This window comes from Falco peregrinus, chromosome Z, assembly GCF_023634155.1.
Source record: "Falco peregrinus isolate bFalPer1 chromosome Z, bFalPer1.pri, whole genome shotgun sequence".
Taxonomy (NCBI): Eukaryota; Metazoa; Chordata; class Aves; order Falconiformes; family Falconidae; genus Falco; species Falco peregrinus.
The window spans coordinates 50,147,719-50,171,160 of NC_073739.1; the positions used below are offsets into that span (position 1 = coordinate 50,147,719).

The following is a 23,442-nucleotide window of genomic DNA, read 5'->3' on the forward strand; positions in this document are numbered from 1 at the left end:
AACTGCAATAAAAGAATGATTTCTATCTCATAGGGTCATATGAAAGCAAACAAAAATCATTTGAAGGCTGTTCTTTCTTGTCTTCAATTTTTCAAACTAGCTGCTATGTTGTAGCAAGAACAAGTAAATCTTAAGAAAATAGTTGTGCCTTTTTTCAGTAGAACTTATACACCTCTCTGTCCACTATGGTCATTTAGCCTGCTTTATCTTCGTTTATGCATGTGGGCAACTCCCTTTCCCACTGATGGGAATTACGCACACTCAGAGAGGAGAGGGTAGACCCCTACATATTTTTAAGATCAACCAGGGTATATTCTGCTAGCACTTCAAATGACATCATGCCCTAGCTATGCTGCATCAATACTGAAACAGTTGGGCTTAAACAGAAGCAGCTGGTCCTTAAACTCTTAGGTTGTTGGGGTTTTTTTATACAGCACTCTTTTTCATTCCTGAGGAAAATGTAATATAAATGGAATTTGTCAAGGTGGTAGGATAACACAGTTATTTCAAACTCGTGGATAAAAGCTGTAGCGTGTGATGATGATCATATTGTCACATAACAAAATCTCTCTGGTTCATGGACTGATGGTGAGTGATCTTTTCCTTTATTTGTGTTTCATATTTTTTCATTATGTTGTAAAAACTCAGCAGACACAGGAAGGAAATTAAACCTAGCTAAACATTTCACACACAGCTCCTTTTTCTTTCTGCCCCCCCTGCCCCCTCCCCCCCCCCCCCCCCCCCCGAAACTGATGTGGTTTGAAAGTGAATATATCATGTCATACAAAATGAAAGCAAGTTAGTGTTGAGGATACTGAGGAGCCAGAATTCACTATTTTGATGGAGAGTCCAGTCCCCAAATATCTCATATCTTCTGTTATCATTTATGAAATCCACTAAACAGAAAAATAGGAACACACGTAAGAATACATGTTCAAAATTAATAAGAAGGACAATCTAGAATGTTTGCATTTCAGTAGGATGAAACCACTGGAGATGAAGCAGGTAAAACTAAATTAAGGCTCCTTTCTTGCTGTATCCTGATAACATTTATGAGACTTGAGTTTGACAAGGGAGGCATGTGAGTCAGTGGTATAATCTACACTGAGTTTAGAAGTGTGCAACCCCTCTCAGTTCCTGAAATTGCACAAGTTTTGTTCATCAAGACTTGGTTGGTCTGTTTCCTCAAGTGGATTATGAAAAGTCAGTCAGGTACTAAGAAAAACAGCTTTGCATTCAGCATGTGAAGTAAAAAGTGGCCAGCTTTAGGGTTTAGAACTTTATGCAATGTATTAAATTTCAGCAGGAATCCATAGATAGATCATGCTAATAATAAAGTTAGGATAGTAAAGATTTATATGTTCTAAATAAGAGATGACTGTGATGACATACATAACATATTTATGAGAAAAGAACATTAAAAAAGGGAACATTTTGAAAATATTTTGTGAACTATGTAAGACACTCCTATTAAGCTGATTAAAAGCGAGCCATAAAATAAAAATCTAATTCAGGAACTTAAAATGCAGGCTGCATATTTATAGATAAAATCATTATTTACATAATATTATGAGTTATGTAAGGCACAAGACCTTCTTTTTATATCATTCCACTATTAACATTCAGAACGTGGTTCAGTTACGTGTTGCACTTGGGACAAAAGAAATTCAGTAGGCATATTATACCCTTTAATTGCAAAGATTTAAGAGTGGTTATACACTTCAAAAAATTCAAAGGTGTAGTACAATTTGTGTGCCCATTCAGGCTTGATGTTTTTATAAATTCATTAGCACTCCTGGTTTGCAACAGGTGTCTGGAAGTGCCTTGAAAGAACCAACAAATGCTCTCATGGTTCTTGATAATTCTTTCAGATACTTGAGCAAGAAACATCTTCCAAACTTCCCTGGGCTATGCATTCTTAACCAGAAGTGCAATGTCCAGCAATGTGCAGAAATGAAAGCGTATGTGCAGCATATAAAAGAAAGTGGATGAAAGAATTAAGTAAACATTTAAAACATTCTTCTTTATTATTGCCTCAAAATACAAGGTGTTTTTTTATATAAAGTTTGGCAGTAAAAGTTGAATTAATATATCATCTTTTTTTCTCAAAAACTTTTTAATTGCCCAGAAGATTTTCCCATTTGAATTGTTTTTATTTTTTGCTGATATTCCTTTTGAATACATACATTAATTTTAAAGAGAGTCATTACCTAAGTATACAATTTGTAGCTCTTCAGATTATGGAGAGCTCCTCAAAGAGAACTGGATAACTAAATTTATGTCATTGGTAACCACGAACTTCTTCCAGCCACTTACATCAATTTCACTTTAAAAAGCTCAGAAGCGTTTTACTATTAGTCGCTGTACAAGAAGTAAGAAATAGCTACCTGAAGCATGCAGTAATAATTCCTGGATAATATTTGTCATGTATTGGTAATCCATTTTGGACATATTATAAAAAATCTGTGTGATTTGATTGTGTTTTGAATCACATAATCTTTGACTAGCTAGAGAAGATCAGAATTTCTTTGCTTTGCAGGTTAAAATTAAATAATTTTTTTTAGTGCGATCATCTTAATGAAATCAGTCCTAGCTGTCCCATAGCTTACAAGTCTTGTGAAGTTATTACTTTTATTTTAGTCATTTTATTAATTATATTACTAGTTTTGTTCTAATAATATTATTAATCCGGTTATAACTAGTTAGAGGTCTAAACTTCATAACGCTAGTCATGTTCTAAAAGAAAATACAAGCTTAAGCGGAGATAGATAACATCAGCTGATCCTTTTTGTTTCCTTTAGAGCCATCTGATACGGCTTAGGACCTTTTCTAATGCAATTATAGTTAATCAAAGGTTTGACTATATTCCGCCAGTCCTGTACATGCACAAAACTCCAAGTTGTTGACAGTGGGTGTAGCTGTTGTAAATGGGCTTTGCAAGGGTGGGGTTGCGGTACAAACTGCTGGTTAGCAGAGGCAGCAGATCCCGTCAGGGGCCAACGCAGTGCTACTTTGTCCAAAGGAGGGGGTTTTATCCATCTCACAGCTGCAACCCTCCATTGTGGAATGCATCCTGTAGCAATTTGTGTTGAGCGTTGGCTAAATCCAGCTTCACTGTTCCTACATCGTTTGTGCCAAGGTCAACTCCTGTATAAATACCTTCTGCCAGAAAGGTTGGAATATCATCTGAGGTCTGTGACTAAACATTGCTGCTCCTTGTAAATTAGGGTCAAGATAACCAGAAATTCAGGAGTCCCACCTTACACGTGTTTTTTCAACACAGGGCAGAGAAAAGCAAAGTGAAGTCCTGGCCCTTACTGTCAATGACCCAGTAATTCTGTTTTGCCTTCTCAAAATTAGACAGTATTGCTTTTGAATAGTCAAGCTCCACTGAGCCTAGTTTTTTTAAAGGGCCTTTTTTCACCTTCTGAGCTACAAGTAACATCACTCCTCAGATCAGCCTTATACATACCTATATCTTTGGTCTTTTCTCAAAGCAGAGAATTGTTTCTGTCGTGCTTTTCCTGGAAGCACTACATTTGTAAAAACCACATTTTCCTTCCATTCCTCAGCAGCCACTCCCTGAATGAGCTGTTCATCCACTTTTGTTTCTGTATTTACTTCAGATGTCCTTTCTTCTAAAAGCAAGACATTCCTGCTACATCTTGTTGCAAGAATGCCATGGAGAATAAATAGGAAAAGAGACTGTATTAAAAATTTTGTTGGTGGTCAGAAGCAATGTCATAAGGTTCCTTTTGAAGAGAAAGACACCTTTTCCAAGTATTTTTTTAGATGGAAAAGAGAGACGGGAAGAAGACATATTCTTGTGAGAACTGTTGCACTTGAATGGAAAGAATACTCCTTGTAAAGTGAATTCTATCTGGACACAGAGGTCTGTCCTGTGACTGGGGAGAAAGGGCCCCAGTGCTTAGATTCCCCTGGGATCTGCTCCCCAGCCTCATCTGAGAGTCCTGCCCCAGTAGATACTGACTTTGCCTTACAAAGAGATAGATTTGGTTGGTCCTTGAAGCCAGCACTGAGGTACAGCTGCTCAGGCATGATCCTGAGCTGTGGATGAGACATGTGAATGGGAGAAGAGAACAGTTATTTCCTGTCCAAGGAGGACAGCAATGCCCCAGTTTTATCCAAAGGTCTGTGTTGGAGAGCATGTGCAGAGCTGAAGGTCTGGAAGGTGAAGTTTAGAGCACTTGACTTCTTTGTTCCTGGCTTTCACCTTTAAGAGCCAAGACTTTTGTGGTCAAAAACACTCATGAAACAGGAGGTGGGCAGACCTTACACCTTCAGTAAGTCTTGTTGAGAAGCTACAGTTGGATCTTAAGGAGAAATACAGCCATCTTCTCTGCAGCCTTAGTGCATGCTAAATCCCTCTTTCACCTCAGAACTGGCACTATTAAAATCTGGATTTCTTAAGCGAGGACACAGATTTATTAACAATATGTTACTGTATTTTCCTTTCTGTCATAGTATGAAAAATAAATTAATTCTTAGTGTACCTGTTCAGAGGAACAAAGCAAGAAGTTTTCACTTTGTGTTTCTGCTGCTGAAGTAGGACTATCAATTGCTCAGGTTTGCCTTTCAGTTTTCTCACAAAGTGAGAGAGAGAGTGTGTGTGTGTGTGTTCCACAAGATGGAAAAGGTGATTGAGCCCATGAATAAATTTGAAAACAAAATAATATCTGCTCATTAACTTATGAATAAATATGAGGCAACTATTGGTGCCAAGTGTGATCATGCCACTTGATTGCTAGTTAAATCAGTCCAGATTTAAAATGTAAACTCCTTGATTTCTATGGAACAAGACATCTGTAGGTGGTTTATTAAAACCTGCTGATGTCTCTAGAACTAAATTTGAGCAGATATAGGCCTCTGGGTAGCTGTATTGAAAAAGCAGATACATTTTGTCTGGTTACCTGACTTCCAGCCCTGTACAGGTGTGCTTGAATAAATTAACATCAGTTACCTATGATGAGCCACTGCATACATTATCAAGAGAGGTGAAGATGTGAGAAAGCTGCTACCTGCCCCCTGTTATCACCTCCTTGACACAACAGCACCCAGTTTTTCATCATCCTAGTGTACTTGGAAACTTCTGCAGATAACTTTTTAAATAATTATTTTCTATAAATGCACTCAGTTCTAGGAACAGATAGCTCCAAGAAATAAGATATTTCACACCACTCCATGATAACTATTACTGTATTTCCCCTAATACAATTAGCTGTCATATACAGCTTGCATTTCCTCCAATAAGAACAAGGAAATCAGGTTTGAAGACATTAGCTGTATGATGAACTATTTGTCAAGAGACAAAAGGGCTATTTTTTATATGTATTTAAAATATTAACATATTTACACCTATACGACTGTTGATGGACATAATGCAGTTCATGAAGAGACTAGCTGCACATCCAATACAATTGTATGAACCATTAGGTTTTCTCTTGCAGAGTCACCAAGATGTGTGTCATTGATAATGTTCATATAATTCTTCCTTCCCAAGAGAACCTAGATCACAAAGAAACATTTTGTGGCAGCCCTAACAGAGCTAAACTCTTCCATGAGTAGTCATGTTGAACGCAGACTGCCTGTCGTATTGCATACTCACTAATGTGAACAAGAGAAGCAGAATTAAAAATAGAATACACAGAACTATTTTTTTCATACTAATTAATTATTTATTTACTTAAAAGAAAATAAATAAACTAAAACAAGCCCTGGTTAGTAAAGTTTGCAGGATTAGCTCTGGCGTGGAGGGAGTTCTTTTCCAACTGCACATGTCCATTTGTTTTGGGTTTGAGTTGGAGGTTGTGGTTGGTTTTTGAAACTATCTGTTGTCTTCAGTACGTTGTTCTCTTTTGGTACATAAAATGGTATCACTTTGAGAGTGAGAGTACAGGCTTTTGTGCAGTGCAAGAAGTCTCATTCTTGTGTGAACTTGTAAAATAAATCAAGGACTTTTCAGTGACCCGAAAAGTTTATTTAAATAAACTGCTACACCAGCATTAACATAGGTGGTAAGCATAAATAAAGCATTGAAAGTACTAGCCAAAAGCCAAACATGCATTGAGTGGTATTTTCCCTTGGTATGTATTGTGACAAATAGTGTAGATGTTTGATTTTTTCGGTACAAGTTTCCCGTGTAGGTTCTATATGTTTTGTGTTTGGTGAAAGAGATATTTTGAGAAGATGACTGGGAACATGAATGCTTATTCGTAATTTCCTGGTTGCCCCTAGGTTCCCAGGAAATAACTGGAAAAAACAACTCTTCAGAGACTGGGAGAAAACCTGAGTGTTTTCCATTTACCTGAGTAAATGTAAAGCTGTTCCCTATATACAGAGACGTCCCATCTTAGAGTCTTCTGGAAGTGGGATAAACAAAACATCTACCTAAGTTAGTTCCAGCAGAGAAAGGCTCTAGCTGTTCTTTTAAACTTAACAGCAGAAAACTGTAAGATTTCTGCTATGCTGGAGGAAGCTGTACTTCGCAGTTACAAGACAGCACCAGGGCACTATTCCCAAAAGCCTGGATGTGTGAAAATGGAGCAAGATGCTGCAACCTGAGATGTAGTATTCTCAGGTGGAAGAGTCTGGGGAGAAATAATGGAAGGGGGAGGGAAACACATCATGTGGCAGCAGTAGCTGGGTCTTTACTGCCCTTTGGAGTTAACAGCTGTCAATGAAGGAGGGAGGCACTAAACAGGCAGGTAAATGCTGTCATACATACCAACATGATACACTCATTTGTCAGCTGTGCTTGTCTGTCTGAAAATAGAAACTGTCAGCTGGAGAGGCAAACTTTACATCAGATCTTTCAGCCTAACCAAAGATCACTTGTAGATGAGACAATTTTCTTCTCCCCTTAATGGTGGTGGTGATGATGTTCCCCCTAGATTTGAGCCATTTCATTCATTAGAACATGAACTGAGTGATCATGCTCAGGCATATCAGAATTAAAGCTAATTTTATTTGAAAGTAAGAAAACTGGTGAGGCAACTCCTAGAAATTACGTGGGGAAAGAAAAAAATAACCCAGAAGGGGAAGAAATTACCAGGTGTAGATGACTCCAAATAGCTACAACACTGGAGGATTTTGGAGGATAGTGTGCCAGTTCTGTCAGTGTAGGCATAGGTAAACATTGTCCACAGTTGGCCTCACCCCAAAGACACAGTCCTTTCTAGGGTTTGTGAGGTCATGGGGTATTTTTTAAAGTAGATTTATGTAGCGGGCGATCAGTATAGTAAAACAAAGTTAATTTGGGTTCCTATTCCATTACTTTTTGACAAGATAAGTCTTGGCTAGTAGATCCAGATGGATTGGATAAGAACTACAGGGAGCGTTTTGCTGTAGTCACAGATATCTGAGGTACTGGCCTGAAAGCGAGTTTGCGACAAACAGGTGAGACAGGTGTGTTCTGCACTGGAATATATCTTCGTAAAAACGTGTTACTCAGAAATGTTTGGCAATTTATGGGCCCTGGGGAAACGAAAACCCAAACCCCAACCTCTCTAAATCTGGGATGCCTCTTCATGGTTGTACAAGTTGCTAGTGATTAGCAAATATGACAGGGAGTAACAGCAAATTCATAACGTAGAGCCTGTAATTGCAGGATTATACTGTGCATATAGTTAGAAATGGTAAAGGGGGAAGATAACCAGACTGCTGACTACTTATCTAAAGGTGATCCTGAAGGCAGAAATGTAGAGTTATCAATGAGATTTAAATACTCGACAGTGTCAGGGAGAGACTGTGTACTGTATAGGCACTGCAAGTGCGCTGCAAGACACTGTGCATGGCTTTTACTACCCCTTAATCCTCACCTGCAGTACTCACAGCCTTCTGCTTCTTCAGGAAAGATGGCCAGCTGTGCCACACATCATGTACTAGTATGCATGACATTATGCTGTAGGTACTACAGTGGAAATCACTCATTCACATCCAGCAGATACACATAAAACACTCCCAATGGCAATAGAAATATTTTAGATGGTATGTCGGGACCTGAGGTAACACAGGAATATCTCAGGTGCGATACCACCTATAGCTCTTCATACATTGGCCTTTTAATTACAAACACTGAATACTTGCTGACAGAAGTTTTGAGCCCACCACTTCTAAAGAAAATCTAAGGCTTCTGACTTCCCAGCAACATCTTTTAAATGAGCAGTTTGCTTTGTGCTAAGCAAGTGTTTTTTTTCTTTTTAATTAAGAGCTCATTTTGCATTTAAGCTTGCCCTAAAAAGCATTACTTAAAAAGATCTGTCTAAGAAATAATTTAACATTTTTGCCATGAGGCACCTGCAAGCTTCATATGAATGGACCTGGAAGAGAAATGAAAGAGTTTTAGATTTGCCAAAAATGTACACTGTCATAAAAAAGGAAGGCTTGCAGGACTTTGTTGGCATTGTGTATAAAAGGAAAGTGGTTCATTTTGGATGGGGGAGAACGGGGATAGAGAAAGAAAGGATGAGATTGTAGTAAGAAGATATTTTTTGCTGTCATTTGTTTTTGGGGTTTTGTTTTTAAGAGAAAGGGGAAAAAAAAGCCCTAAGCTGTATGTCCATGTCAAACTATATGAGTCTGAAACATAAGCTCTAAATTATAAGTTTTATAAGTTGTTATTTCCAATGTTACTGATTTTGATTCTAGTGCTTTACAAACTTTATTGCTTATTTTATTAACTAGGGAAAAGTGTTGCCCGCTTCCAGTTCAATACATTTTTTTCCTTTCTCTCCCTCTTCCTCCCTCTCTTTCCCCCCTCTCTCCTTTTCTTTGTTATGCCAAAATAAAAGAGAAATTACACTTCAGCCACTTATAACTGAAAATAGAAATGGTACACAGTTAATTTCGCTGCCTGTAAATCTTACATTGTACTTTTGTGTTTAACACACAAAATGTGGAGATAAAAATAGCCCAAACATGTATGTATGCCTGTGTGTCTGTAGATACGTGTACTGAAAGTCCTATATACAGCTGTGTTGGTAGATGAAGATATAAAAATACAATGGATAGAAAGAGAACTTGGATTCCCACTCAGAAAAGGTAAATGAGCCCTTGTTTAAAGAAGACGATGATACATTATGCAAGACTGAGATTCAAGATTTCATGAGGGGTGGAGGCAGGCCCTGGCAGGAAGAATAACAAATCCTGAGCTGGACGTCTCTCAGGTCTGATAGCAAGATAGGGTAGCAGCACTAATTCTGCAGCCTTTTTAGTCTGTTCTGTCACAGAAGGGGCACTGCTGGGTCAGTCAGCTCACTAGTAATTGTGCTTTACAGACTTCTAAAGCAATTGGCCTAGTCAGTCCCAATTCAATAAAAGTGGAGAGCGAGAGTGAGAGCACTTTTGTTCTATTTTTTACTTGAAATTATTTCATTCAGCAGTCTGTCTTTTTTATTACCAGGATTTGACATTAGCACTCCAAGCTATATTAGCATCCATTTCAGCAGTTCAGTAATGGTATTAAAAAAACACTTAACTTCAACGGTGAATGGTTGTATGACAGTACCATAAAAATCCACATTAAAAAAAAACTTATGTATTTGTCCCTGCAAATTATTTTTCACTTGTTTAACCACTTCAAAACTACACTCTCCTGACTGGTGTTTGCAAGAGCTGTAGCAGCAGGGAAGGCTTGTAAAGGAGCTGAGGAGTAACTGCAGCAGCAATGGAATAAAGAGAAAACTGAAGACATTTAAAGAAGACGAAAAATGTAACAGGAACACACAAGCACACATACATGCACCAGAAAGACCTCTCATTTTGATTGGGTGCCTGTCATTCATCAACTGAAGTAAGATTTTAGACTCAAATCACTCAAGGTAAAATCTTTGGCATCTTCTACATTTCTGGGATTTAATTTTGAACCCAGCACTCTCCAAGCTTGGGATGGCAGCCTAACTACCTTGGCACTGCAGCACACTCATAAATGACTGCATTAGGTTCTAAATTTTGATTAAACATTCTGTAATTAATCAATGGTAGACATGAAGCAGTTGGCAAGGTCCAGAGCTGCAAAACGTTTAAGACATAAAACATTACAAAGTAATTAGAATGTGCTCCTTCAAGAGAAGGATTGCCTTCAATAAAGAGGTAAATGATAGCATCATGTTTATTGTGGACGTAGGCAGCCAGTGCAATATGATAAACTGCAGGAGATACACATATCAGTAATCATCCACATTATTAGTGTCATTAATCATAATTCTAAAAATATGACAGCAGCAGCCAACTTTTTGACCAATTTTGCCTCTGCCTGTTGGCCGTTATAACTTCACTAATAGACTGCAGAGCTCCTGTGCGTGGCAGTTTGCATTGAGAATGGAAGGTTAATTATATTTGAGCTGCTGATTCCTTCTCTCCTCGGAAAAGACTGAGCACTTTGACAATCCCAGGAGCTCACTGCTGTTAAACCAGTAAAAGTACTTTATTGAAATTTTCTTTGTTGGTCAGGAATGAGTAGATGTTTCAAATGAGATATAAGCGCCAGGCTGGGACAGCCGCTAATGTTTCTTCCAAAATAATCCTTGGACAGCAAGCTGAACTCATACTTCCCTTAGATATCTTTACACAGTCTCTTGTGGATGGGTAAAAAGTTGAGAATTTAATAACCGCTGACAATAGTATGTATGGAAGAATCTCAGAGGGTTGAAATTACTGAGGAGTTGGGGCGTCAGTGAGGGGAGGTTATAAGATAATCAGCTATCAGTTGACCTGAGAAGGGTACTTATTTAGTAATGTAAAATTACTAATAGATGAACCCTGTTGAAATGCCACATCATATTTGGTTTTATAGTTCCTCTGGTATTATATAAATAAACCCAGCATTTTTAGACAAACAAAGCAGTGGGAATGAGAATTACCATCACATTGTGACCAAAAGAAACGGTTTACATATTTGCTGTGAAACCTGAAATCATACAAACTATCCCTGGATCTGTAGACTTACTATGAATTTGAACTTATAATGCAATCAGTAGAGTCTATGAACCTTCTAAGCAAATTGTGAGATAATGTGTTGCTGTGCCACAATATCTGGGATAAAGGAATTAATTTCAAAGCAGAATTGGGGGAAGATAGCTATTCTGATAGAGTTGTGTCTTTTTTGCATTTACTGAAACTTGAAACTCAGGAAATTCATGAGTGGGATGCCGAACTGAAAGGACTGTTCGCATAAAATCTTGCAAAATTATCACATTTTACATGACTGTTTTAGTAAAATAAAGTGAGGGGTGAAAAATTCTGATTACAAAACTTGGATTATGTAATATGTAGATGATTTAGGTTTGAGAAGAAATATTAATTCATGTAGTGTGGCAACAGATTCTACCTGGATGTTGCCCCTCAGTACTTAAAGGGAAGTACAGTGAAAGACCAGCAAAATACTTCAACACACAGGAGATGAGGACCTAATGCATGGCTGCTGTGCAGGGCCTTGTGTAAAACGCCTGCACATGATAAACTTTTCCATAGAGCATGTGTAAGTTGTGGAGACAGCTTATGGCAGTTGCACTGATTGTCAGTGCTGCTGACCACCTGTAATTTCCATTGAAAGACTTTGTCATGCATATGATGACCTTCTCGTGCATGTAATCATTGCTACACTGACTTAGTTCAGTTAGGAAATATTCCGTCAGATAAATCTTTCTATTCTAAACTTTCTCAGCCAGCCCGGATATTAGACAAGAGTGCTGGATATTTTGTAATGAGTCTGTTTTGCTTCCAGGCAGCTAGTAAAGTGAGAGGTTGAAGTGTTGCAACACAATTTTGATAATTTCTGAGTAACTTTGGCAAGTACACCAGTGGTTGTTCTTTTTGTTTGTAATATCTTTTGATCTTTGATGGACAACAATAGTAATATATTAAGAGTGCGACATGACCTCGATGCTTCTGAGCACACACAGCTGTTGTGAAAGTGTAATTCTGTTCACACCGTAAGGACCGTCTCACTAAACACCTCAACAGGTATGTACTGAATTATTGGGCCTTTCAAGAATCCTGAACCTGTCAGATTTTACATTAAAAATTATTTGGTAGCAAACATTGCCATCAGATATCAGTTTCACGTTTAACCTGAGTATTTACTCACACAGGGAGCTATCCTGCCTCCCCAAATGCCATCTCTGCATTAACATTTTTTATGCACTCCATGGCAATGACAAATTGTTTTCTGACTCTAACTGTGGATTAAGTATGCAAAAGGCATGTTTGCCACTGCCAACAAACCAATAATTCTCACTAACATCTTCAGAGTTACAACATTTATAAAGTTGCAAAGTGGAGTAAACAAACCATCTGTTTGGCTTTACCATATATGTCATGCTCTCTTATTAGCATATTACGATTCATTTAGTAAACAAATTTGGTGATTTCGTTCATGTCAAAGTTAGAGGGAGCTTGAAGATGATTAACATTCCTGGGACAGGCACATTAATACATTGCTTCCTCTGCAAAGTTAAATGGCTTCTCAGGAGAATCACCCCTTGTTGACAAGATGAGACTGTCAATTTTGTTTGCCTGCCACATTAGGGGCCGTAAGGGGATGGGAAGCTCTGAGAAAGAGGAGCAGTGTAGGCAGCATAATTCACAGCGAATTGAAAAAAGAAGTCTAATTCTGATAAATGGTCGACCCCAATACATCCTACCTGTTATTACAACAGACGTGCCGTATCTGTGCAGTAAATTAGTTAAACCCCTAAAGAGTTTGATGGGAGCTTATCTTCAAGTGAATAATTTGAGTGTAGAGGGAGCTGTCTTCGTGACCAGTGTGAGTGATTTGTTTCATATTGAAAGGATTGAAATGACTGGGCTCCACATCTTTAATTTGCAAGAACTTGCTTGTCCTTTATTTCCTGTATTTAATAAGCACTGTTTTTTTTACTTTTTTTAATAGGTGCTGAACTGTATTTTACCTTTTGGATTTTCTTCCTATGAAAGGTTAATATTTTTCAGATTCTATGCAATTTAAAGCCTCAAGAACTGATGTTATTACCCCAATTGTTCATAATGCTGTGGTTTCATTAGGTAGTATAGTATTTTGTTTTCACTCATTGTTCTAAACCTATCACTACTTTTCCCCTTACACTTAGAGGTAAACTAAACATGATGAAATGCATGGAAGGGCTAGTGCACAGGCTGAAACATTGACCCTGTCTAGATAAGTGTGAATTCTGTAATTTAGGTCAGATCAGGATTTCAAACCTTTATTATCTTTGCTCAGATTTATGGATATTTTTTTTTTCATTGGGAAAAAAAAAAAAGCAAACTGTATCAAAGACTGCTGATAGAGTGGCAAAATTAGAACAGTAACTGAGAAAATAATTTCTTTAACAGTTTCCATTACTAATTAAATTCCAGGAACTGTTTTATTGTTGATTCTCTTAAGTAAATAGGGAGAATGATTGCTGCTTCTTTCTTGAAGAACTATCAGAATTAAGGCCATGTCTTTTCTCATAAATATGTACGCTGTTATATTTAGCCATAGCCTTACTTTCTGGTTCTTTGATTTTTGCTGCATGAAACTCAGCACTTTCAGTCTGCAGAGATTCTGAGAAAGCATAAAATTCTGAGTTTACTTTCTATTATGATCTGTTACATTCTCAGCCTTTCTATGAGTTTCAGACTTAAATAAGCAGGAAAGGAACATGAAATTGAGGTAAGACCCCGGTACTTTGCTGTATTAGAAAACTGCATTAATGATTAAAGTAATGTGAAATTTTTAAACAAAACTGTAAATCTTAATTAACAGCCTTTGAGGTGAAGAGAAACAAAGAGAACTTTGCTATAACATTTCATTATAGATAAAAACATAGGCTGAATACTGAGCTGGACAGGTGTAGAAGAAGTTTCATGGCAGGAATGATGAAAAGTTTAATTGTTTATGGTATTTTAAACCAGATTGGCAGAGTTTAGTTTTAGACAAGGTATAGCAGAAGGATAGGTCGTATGGAGCCTGCACAATCTGAATGGTTGCTTCCGTATTGAGCTTTAATAAGAGGTTTGCCAATCTGTACATAAACCACCAGACAGATGTGTCCTGGCCTTTCGTTTTTTATAGAATCTTCTTCAAACTGCTGAAGATCGTGCTGTTTCAGGTTTCATAATCCAATATTAGCACCTGTATTCTTTAAAAAAAAATAATAAATTTACTATTACCTGGAAAGAATATAATTTAACAGAGAAGAATTTAATGTTTACTTTTAACTCATTAGGTCTTCAAATAAATTCTATTGCATTATTTAATGCTGGGATCACTTACTGTATCTTAAAGCAAAGCTGCCCAAAGACTAATGGCCCCCTGCTGTGACCTCCAATATGTGGTTTCTTTGCAGTGTCAGAATGATAACGCTGGGTGGTGTTACTTTGGCAAATCATGTATTTGCCAGAAAAGGCATTTTCAGAACATTTGAAGTATAAGAGATTGGGGTATTTTTTTGTTTAGAAACATAGGAAAAAAGGATGTGCTGGGATACAACTGGAGATGTTGAAATTATTAATTTCAGAATTTTAATGAACAATACAGTGGGCTTTGGTGTTAGAGTGAGATTTTCATCAGGGAACTTTGTCACTTACAGTCAACCAAGGAGGCACAAGAGGCCAATAGCTAGGATATTTAACTGGGACATCAGTTGGCTTGGCCTTTCTGTCTGACTGCATCAGGGACTGGAAAAGGGGTTTCTTTAGTCCCTAATAATTATGCTGCTGTTTCATTCTCACCCTCTTTTTTCTCTCATCTCCTTAATATTTAAGTGTAATCACATTTTTCGCTTGATAAAAAATGAAGAAAATAGTGCTTTATGTTTCAGTTTCAACAACCTGCCCTGCCCTGCCCTGCCCTGAAATTTGACCAACACATTCCAACAATTTTTTTATGCAGTTAGTTTTGTGCTCTGTATAAGACTTGAATTAAAATAAAGAGTACTCTTTATCATCCAAATTCCCTAACTGCAGTGCATGTCAGAGATAAAGTTTTTCCTAGTGCAGACAGGACTGCAGCCATGGGTGCATCCAAAGCTGGCTTTGAGTCATGCATAGAAATCGTGCCAATTTCTATGCCAGGACAAATTCTACTCTCTGATAAATTCCTCCTCACTCACTTCAAAAAGAAATAAAGAGACTGACTAAATAAAAATAAACTAAAATAAAGCGGCCGCTACTTTTTTTTTCCCCAACAAATAGATAGTAAGTTAACAAAATCAGATTCATTGACAAGCGTAGAAAGAAACTGCTGAGGGGAACCCACTCTGGATTTATGAGCTGTGTAAATGGCATGTACGTTTAACTGACCATATTTCCTAGGCTTATAGTCCCCTTTCTTCTGTTGATGCGTAGTGCATCTCTCACTAGAGGAGCTTACTAGTAGTAGGTGGGGTGGAACCAACAATGAATTCTAATTATGGAAGAATACTTCCATGAACTTCACAAGGGAAGGAAAATACTACCGCCAGTAGGATCATGGCCACAGTCAGAGAGCTGCTGTAGTTGCTGTAGCCCTCTGCCTTGCACTGCTACTGAAGCTCCTGCCTGAAAGGCCAATGGTGAATTAGCGGAGATACCCGTACCACTTTGCTACAGCCACAGATTTCATGTGTGTCATCATTATCATCTTTACAGCAGCACTGATCCATTATTAAGATCATTGAATTCAGAAGGCTGTATTCACTCTGGTGAGGACTTCCCACACACTTTTGCCCACCGTATGTCTAGCTCCTGAATAGTAACTTGAAAGGAGAATGGTAATTATGTGGAAAAATCAGGCATTCTGGGCCTCCTAAAACAAACCAGACTTTGCTAAAACTTCTTGCCACAACCAGCCAAATACTCTCCTCATTTTTAAGGGTACATGGTACATAGTACAGAGCTAAACAGATGTTTGGACATTCTTTGGCACACATAGTATTTTAATTTCTCACAATTAACCTTCTTCACTGTCCCTTGTTGCCTAGGATGGGACGGATCTGGTAACTGGAGCTGAGTGAGATATGCCTTTAGTGAAGTTCTTTTGACCTCTTATTTCTGCCTGGAAAACTTAATTCACCAATTGTCTTTACACAATATTTCCATTGCCAGGATCAAATGTCCTTTTGGTAGCTGATGTACAAATAAGTCTAAGAAGTCCAGAGTCATTCAAAGGATTTTATTAGGTCAAATATTTTATCTGTACTGCTGTCATTCATTTAAGTTCTTCAGGTTTTGTCCCTGCAAATACAGCAGCAGCTGCAGTGCAAAGGAGACCAGAGATGGCCTTAAATGAGCTAGCTTAGGTACAAGGAGTAATGTAGCAATGGCAAGCTGAAGCTCAGCTGTTTTTGGCGTATCTTGCTTTGTGATTTTTGAGCTGTTTGATGGCAGTGTTCATCAACTGGCATAAATTACTCTGCCCAAACTGTGCCTCAGCTTACCCAGGGAACAGTGTTTACATGTACCTGGCAGCAGTATTCAGAGGAGGAGAGGAGCAGCAGTGTTGTAAATCATCAGGGAACAGAACAGCTGAAGGAAGAAACTGCAGGTGCCATGGAGGGGAGCAGATGAACGGGTGACAAGGCGGCTAGCACTGGCTGCAGTCTCATGGAGAACTTGCTAGGATTTGGGAGTGACAAAACAGGGGAGAAAGAGTTGGATTAGGATGGAGTATTTCAATTTGGTAGGAGAAGGAGGTCTGGGAACTACTGGAGCAATTTAAGATGGCTGAATGAGTACATTTTCCAGGAAAAAAAGGCAAGAAAGATCAGCATTGGATGAGAGGAGCAGTTAAGTTTATCAAAACAAAGAGAGTATAGGCTTGGCCAATATTTGTAATGCTGCTTTTTTCTTCTTGTGTCTCTCTGCCAGTGTTTTGCAGCTACTAGGTCAGAGTACGGGTTGTTGGCCACATACAATTCTGCCTTTCCAGCTGAATGGTGGTCTTCATAGCTTCATAGTAAATCATGCTTCATTTCTGCCCATAAACTCAATCCTATTCTATTTGGCTATTGCCAGTGCTTGCCTTTTCGCAAAACACCTCCCGTTTTAAACTTTCCTGGTCTGTACTGCTTCTCTTTTTAGTCTGCCTTTACCCATACTCTTCTTAATTCCATGTTTTTGCTTATTGCTCTTCTGTTCTTCATAGCCATCCTTACATACATGAGCATGTTCCTTCTACAGAGAACTCCCTTGTCATCTTTTCCCAAACAAACCTTGGGAATGCTGCTGTCAGCCCTGAGAAACCCCTTCTTTATGCAGGGCACTGTTGAAGCAGCACCCTGCACAGGATGCTCAGCCTGCACCTCAGGGTGCAATGCTGCATTTAGTTGTGTAGTAGATGGGAAAGGGGTGCAGGGTCAAGCTCCGCACACTCTAGACCGGTGTGTCTATGAAAACGTACTTTTCCTTACCTCCTATCCCCACGGTCATTCAGCTACTGGAAATGTGTGTTGCTAGTTACTTCAGAATGCAGTATTCTCAATTCTGGCAAGATTTTAGTCCCCGTGAGTTGTCATAAGATTTCAAAATGTCAGTGTCCAAATAAATGAAATTTTTCTCACAATTCTTTCCTCTCATACCTACCAGAATGTTTTTGCATATGATATTTAGGGAGAGTATTAAACACAAGCGAAATAGATTAAGAAATGAATGTAAAAGAATCAATTCTTTTGAACTGTGGTTGCATAATGGAAATCGACTGCTATGAATGAACCTATGTTCAGAAGTTATGAACAGCAGAGCTAATGCACTGCCATGAGTTCATCTTTATTATTGCATTACACCTGAATCAATTGATAAAGTAGCTTCTTTTTAAGGCTAGGAATGGCACTTAATTGAATAAAAGTCAATGTAATTATATTAGGAGAATCCAACAGTACTGCTGACAGCGGAAAAGGGACACTACTGAGCAGAGTGCCAGAACTGGTCCGCACATTTCTGCACATCGTTTGCCTGACAGATATTATGGGCTGGTACATACTTTAACTAGATTACTGATTGCCACTGCTGTAAGTGAGAATTGAATAAGGGAGGCATCTCTTCTTATCAGAGCATCAACAAGGTTTGGATCTTTAACACTGATCTTTCTCAGAATGGCCTCTGTCCATCTGGGGCTCAGTGGCCCTTATTTAACATGGTAATTTACTCTTATATCTTCATTCAGTGAATGCTGAAGTTATTTTCACTGCATGCCTGGCTGCTGTTTTTCTCAGCAGCAAACCAAGAAAACAGTAAGCGCAAATGGGCGGAAAAAAACAGTTACAGTTATCCTGACTAGTTCCTGCACTGCAGCAAGTCCCCGTACCACAGGAGTGAGGAGGGGAGAGAGGGGGAGAAATCATAAGAAGAAAACACATGAACACTTTACGAGTAGTTCACAGTTAGCATTACGATGATAAGCACAAATGTGCTTTTATGGTCATGTAATAACACTGGTCAGTGTGGACAGGCTTTCACAGTAAGCGTTTCCTGTACTGCACTTAGCAACTTTACATGGAGTTGTACGCCATCTGACACCAGGAAGGCGAGGGACTGTCAGAACTACTGTTTATCATTCATGTATGTGCACACTGCATGCATCTGTTCAGAACTCATTTGTGGATGATAATGGGGGTGCTGTGAATATGCTTTGATTAATTTGCTGTATGTTTTTCATATTGTGTGGTTGAGTTGGTACCCATCAGGACAACAGTATAAGTGAGATTACAGCTGACAAAAAACAGTTTCACCGTCAAGACTTTTTTTGAAGTCTGTATTTTATTGGTTTCAGATATTGTTTTCTTTTGTCTTTATTTTTTTAAAAACCAGATATGTCTGGATTGGAATGTGAATTTGTTCTCTCTCTCTCTCTCTCCCCCCCTTCCCCCTTTCTTTCTCTCTTCTCCTCTCTTCTCTCTCTCTCTCTCTCTCTTTTGTGATCTCAATTTAGCAAAAGATTAGAAAGCTGATCTTATCACAAGGTAAGCTCAGCCTTCCTAAGTGCAGTGTGGGGATATGCATAATGACACTTCTGTGCCTCAAAAAAGCAACAGTGCTATACTTGCTTGTGTGAAAGGAGTATTTCCCATGTGACAGAAAACCAAGGAATACTCTCCACTTTTTTCCACCCTTGCTCATACCTCTCAACTGTCTCTCAATAGGAGAGAAATTCGTTCTAGATCCCCACTTACTGGAATAATTGCATTCCAAGCAGACATGAGTCAATTAAACTGCAGTTCAGTATCAGTTTGATGTCAGAGAACAGTTACCTGCATTTGCAGGTGAGTGGGACGAATTGCTTCTATTGCTGCTATCTTTATTTATTCCCGTAAGTTATGTGCAACAGCTAGATGAATCACAAAGTGAGTGATAGAAAATCACAGAAATTAACTCCATGTCTATTTATTCTTCCTAAATTTGCATTTTCCTTATTTATCTGCATTGTATTGCTGTACCATGTTTGGGACTTCAGCTGGTTGAGAGGTATGTTTCAAAGGGTTTCTTAAAACAAAAGCTTCAATAAGGAACTATTGCTAATAGCTATTGTTCCCCTTTTCCCTTTTTTTGTTACTGTAGGACCTGAATGTCTGTAAAATATTTTATCATTGTTATGTCTCCCTGTGCCAATCTTATACCCAGTGCTTTTCTGCAAATTAAAGTATTCCTATGCTAAAACTCTCTCTTTCTCTCTCTCTCTCCTCCCTGACCTCCCACACCCACCCCACACCCCACGCCCACCCTCCCCCCTTCTTACTTTTCCTTCCTACATTTGGGCTCTGATCTGCAATTTATAATGGGCAGACAGATTGGTGAGTCTGCATGTTGTAAATTGCGGGTTTGGGTCCTTAGCTTGCAAAGAATGTTACGCAGTAGAACTTCGCTAATTCTTTTTTTACTGACTTGAAAATCCAGTCACCCTCCAAAGAAACTAAATATTTGTCATTTCTTCACCAATGGTGCACATTCTGAATACTGAACCATAAAGTTTTCTAATACTGAAAACTTTAAACTGATTTCTTATTATTAAGCACTTTGAATAAATTAGCATGTTCTGTGGTCAGAGGTCTTTGATGTCTGTCATGTTTGTTGGTTGCATTGTTAATTCAGAAAATGCAGTTTTTCAAAGAGGGTTTCCTGATACTACTGCAAATCAGTGAGGTTCTACTGCAATGGATGAATAAAGCCAATGTCAAAAGTGGAGAGTAGAATGCAGTATTTAAAATAACCCAAAGACGTACATTGTTTGCAAATGTAGAATTTTATTTCTCTAGAACAAAGGTCCAGATCCTGTGAAACACTCGAGAATACTTTAACTTGCAGCTTTTGGGATCTGGTCCAAAGACCACTGACGCCAGTGACAGCTTTTCCAGTGTCTATTGAGCACCAACGGTGACTTTACCACATACCTAAACCAAAACCCGTGCTTAAATTTTGATTGATTTGGGACAAAATTCTTATAGCCATTAGTAGGGGGCTTTTACTGGAATTTACACTGCTTGAGTAAGTCCGCACTGCATCAGAGACAGTACTGGGAAGAGTTCAGAGAGGAGCGGCAGTGCCATCCCAGAAGGATGGAACCAGTCACTTTGCCTAAGATGTTTGAAAACTTACATGTAGATTTCAGAGACTTGTTCTCCTAAACCCTCAAATCTTCTCCATCTTGGTTTGGCCTGATTCTGAATCCCTTTATACCAGAATTAAATTATCGGAATCAGGACCTCTGACTATGTATCATTCAGTTACTTTTATTTTTTTCTCCTACTATAATACACTTATGTAGTTATGTGAGTACATATATATATATATATGTATAAAATATATATATGTATGTATAAATATATAAGAGTATGTATCTAGAGATAGACATAGACACAAACACACAGAGATATTCCATATATTAATAATATTTTCTCTTGAAGCAAGGCTTTTAGGAAGGCCAGCAGGGATTCAGGAGCCAAGAAGAGCATTTTGCATTTTCTGCTAGTGCAATTTATTATTTTGTAAATATTAAAAAAAAAGGCTGTAGCTGCTGTGAGGGGCTAATGTTGAGGAGCAGTAGCTGAAGAGAAAAACAATATGGGAGGGGGTAATTTGCTTGATCTCGTTTGGTTTTATGTTACAATTTGTTCACTTATAACAAGACTGAATTTTCCAATAATCACAGATAGGGGATATTTTTATGGTAAATTATTGATAAATGAGAATTTGGATTTGGTTCTTGATGACCATTTGTTTAATCAAAAATACTGTACATTTTTCCTTTTCTCCCTTCCCTCTTCCTTTCCCAGACACAGTGCTAACATAAATCTGCACCGTAAACTGTTGACCAAAGAACTGGATGACATGGGCCTGGACACCTCACAGCCTTCTCTTAGTAAGGACCTCCGTGATGAATTTTTGGTGAAGATATATGGTGCTCAGCATCAAATGGGGCTCGACATAAGGGAAGACACCTCCTCACCTGCTGGTACTGAGGATTCCCATATGAATGGGTACGGCAGGGGCATGTCGGAAGACTATATGGTCCTAGACCTGAGCACCACCTCCAGCATCCAGTCCAGCAGCAGTATTCATTCTTCAAGAGAATCTGATGCAGGAAGTGATGAGGGCATTCTCCTGGATGACGTCGATGGGGCAAGTGACAGCGGGGAATCTGCCCACAAAGCAGATGCCCCTGCCTTAGCTGTAGGTATGGGCACCGATGTCCCAGGATCCCTCATGTTCAACAGTGTTTCGGTGAGCAACGGTGGGATAATGTGTAACATTTGCCACAAAATGTACAGCAACAAGGGAACCCTCAGAGTGCACTATAAAACAGTGCACTTGCGAGAAATGCACAAATGCAAAGTCCCTGGGTGCAACATGATGTTCTCCTCTGTCCGTAGCCGAAACCGGCACAGTCAGAACCCCAATCTGCATAAAAACATTCCCTTCACTTCAGTAGATTAGTTCAAGGATGGACACAGCATAATGCCAGCTCTCAGAGAGGGCCCACCACATCTGGACTGCCATACACAGTCTCCCTTTTTATATATATATATATATATATATATAAAATATACATATATATATAATCTTTTTCTTTTTTAATGAAAGAAAGGAACACCAGGTGCTTTTTCCCCTTTGTTGGCTGTTGGTTTATTTTTTTCCTTTTTTTTTTGTTTTGTTTTTTTGCTTTGTTTTGGGTTTTTTTGCATAGAAATGAAAAGGTGGGATGTTTAATTTGGGGGAAGAGACCCTTCATGAAAAAAGCAAACAAAAATAAAAACCAAACCCACAGAAAACCTGCAGTTGTCCCTAGTTCTGTTAGGATGTTCTTGGTCATCTCCAAAGAGACAATTTGTTCTACCCATGACTTTTGCCTGAAAAAAAAGAACAAAAAACAACAACAAAAAAAGCGCAAACAAACAAAAAGAGAAAAAAAAACAATCTACTTAGTTGTCTTTGTGTCTTCTAAGCATTGGGGATAACGTTCTACTAAGCATGGCTGTTAACACTTGTATATATATATTGAGCCTTGATAGGCCTATGATGTAAAACAATTGTATTGATGGTGGTTTAACTCTTATTTTTTTGCTTAATTTTTACAGTTACATTCAGCTGTTAGATAAGCAGGAAAAATAGTTCGCTGGCTAGTTCTACTCATTTATGTTAGCTTTAATGCACATTTTTAAAAGAACCACGGTCTTGTTTTAACTACCTGCTAGATATAAGTAATACAGAGGTGCTGGCATGCTTTACAGTACCCGATCTGATACAGTTTTTTTGTCTTGTACTATTACATAAATCCAGTCATGCACTTTTTCGTACACTACAAGGGGATGTGTAATAATATCCATGCTTTTTTTTTTTCTTAAACTATTGCCATATTTTCAGTAAGTGTCTTTAAAAAAATACACTTAGATAAAAGTGGTCTGGTCAGTATGAGGGCATGAATGCCAAACAAAGAGTATTAGTGTTTAGTGTTAATACAAAAGTGCCAACTTTGCACACATTTTGAAAAAAAAAAGAAAATGTAGTTATTCACCATAACCACAGTTGTAGTTTTTGGACTACAGAAAAAAATACCGGGGAGGGAAAAGGGATAAAGTGAAATACAGAATTATTGGTGCTTTTCTCAAGTGCCAATTATTACTAGAAACAACAGTGCATCCTTATATACTGCATTACATAAAAGAAAAAAGAACAGAATTGTGTCATGTGAATCAGTGGAAACCTTTCTTTTGTCAAACATGCATAATATTTGGGGATATAAATGCTGGTACTACTTGTCACAGAACAAAGATGAATATAATTTTGTGTGCTTCTTACTATGGCCTGGATTTTTTGTGGTGTTTTGAAAAAAAAAAAAAAAAAAAGGAACAGGGAAATAATGTTAACTATGTTGTTCTGTAAAGTTGTCTTTTTTGCAATGGAAAGTGCTATAGTATGATTAAGGCATGTTTTGTAGAAACAATCAAAAGAAATTAATGGCAGAAGCACTTA

General features: G+C 38.2%; 1 protein-coding gene across 1 annotated transcript in view; it reads left to right on the plus strand.

The window, feature by feature from the left end:
• Nucleotides 1-22,060, plus strand: part of BNC2 (basonuclin 2) — a 232,683-nt gene extending 210,623 nt beyond the window's left edge. Inside the window, exon 5 of the mRNA XM_005241621.3 lies at nucleotides 21,246-22,060. Coding sequence (XP_005241678.2) covers nucleotides 21,246-21,906 — 661 coding nt within the window. The 3' untranslated portion in view covers nucleotides 21,907-22,060. The remainder of the gene's footprint in view (nucleotides 1-21,245) is intronic.
• The last annotated feature ends 1,382 nt before the right edge of the window (nucleotides 22,061-23,442 follow it).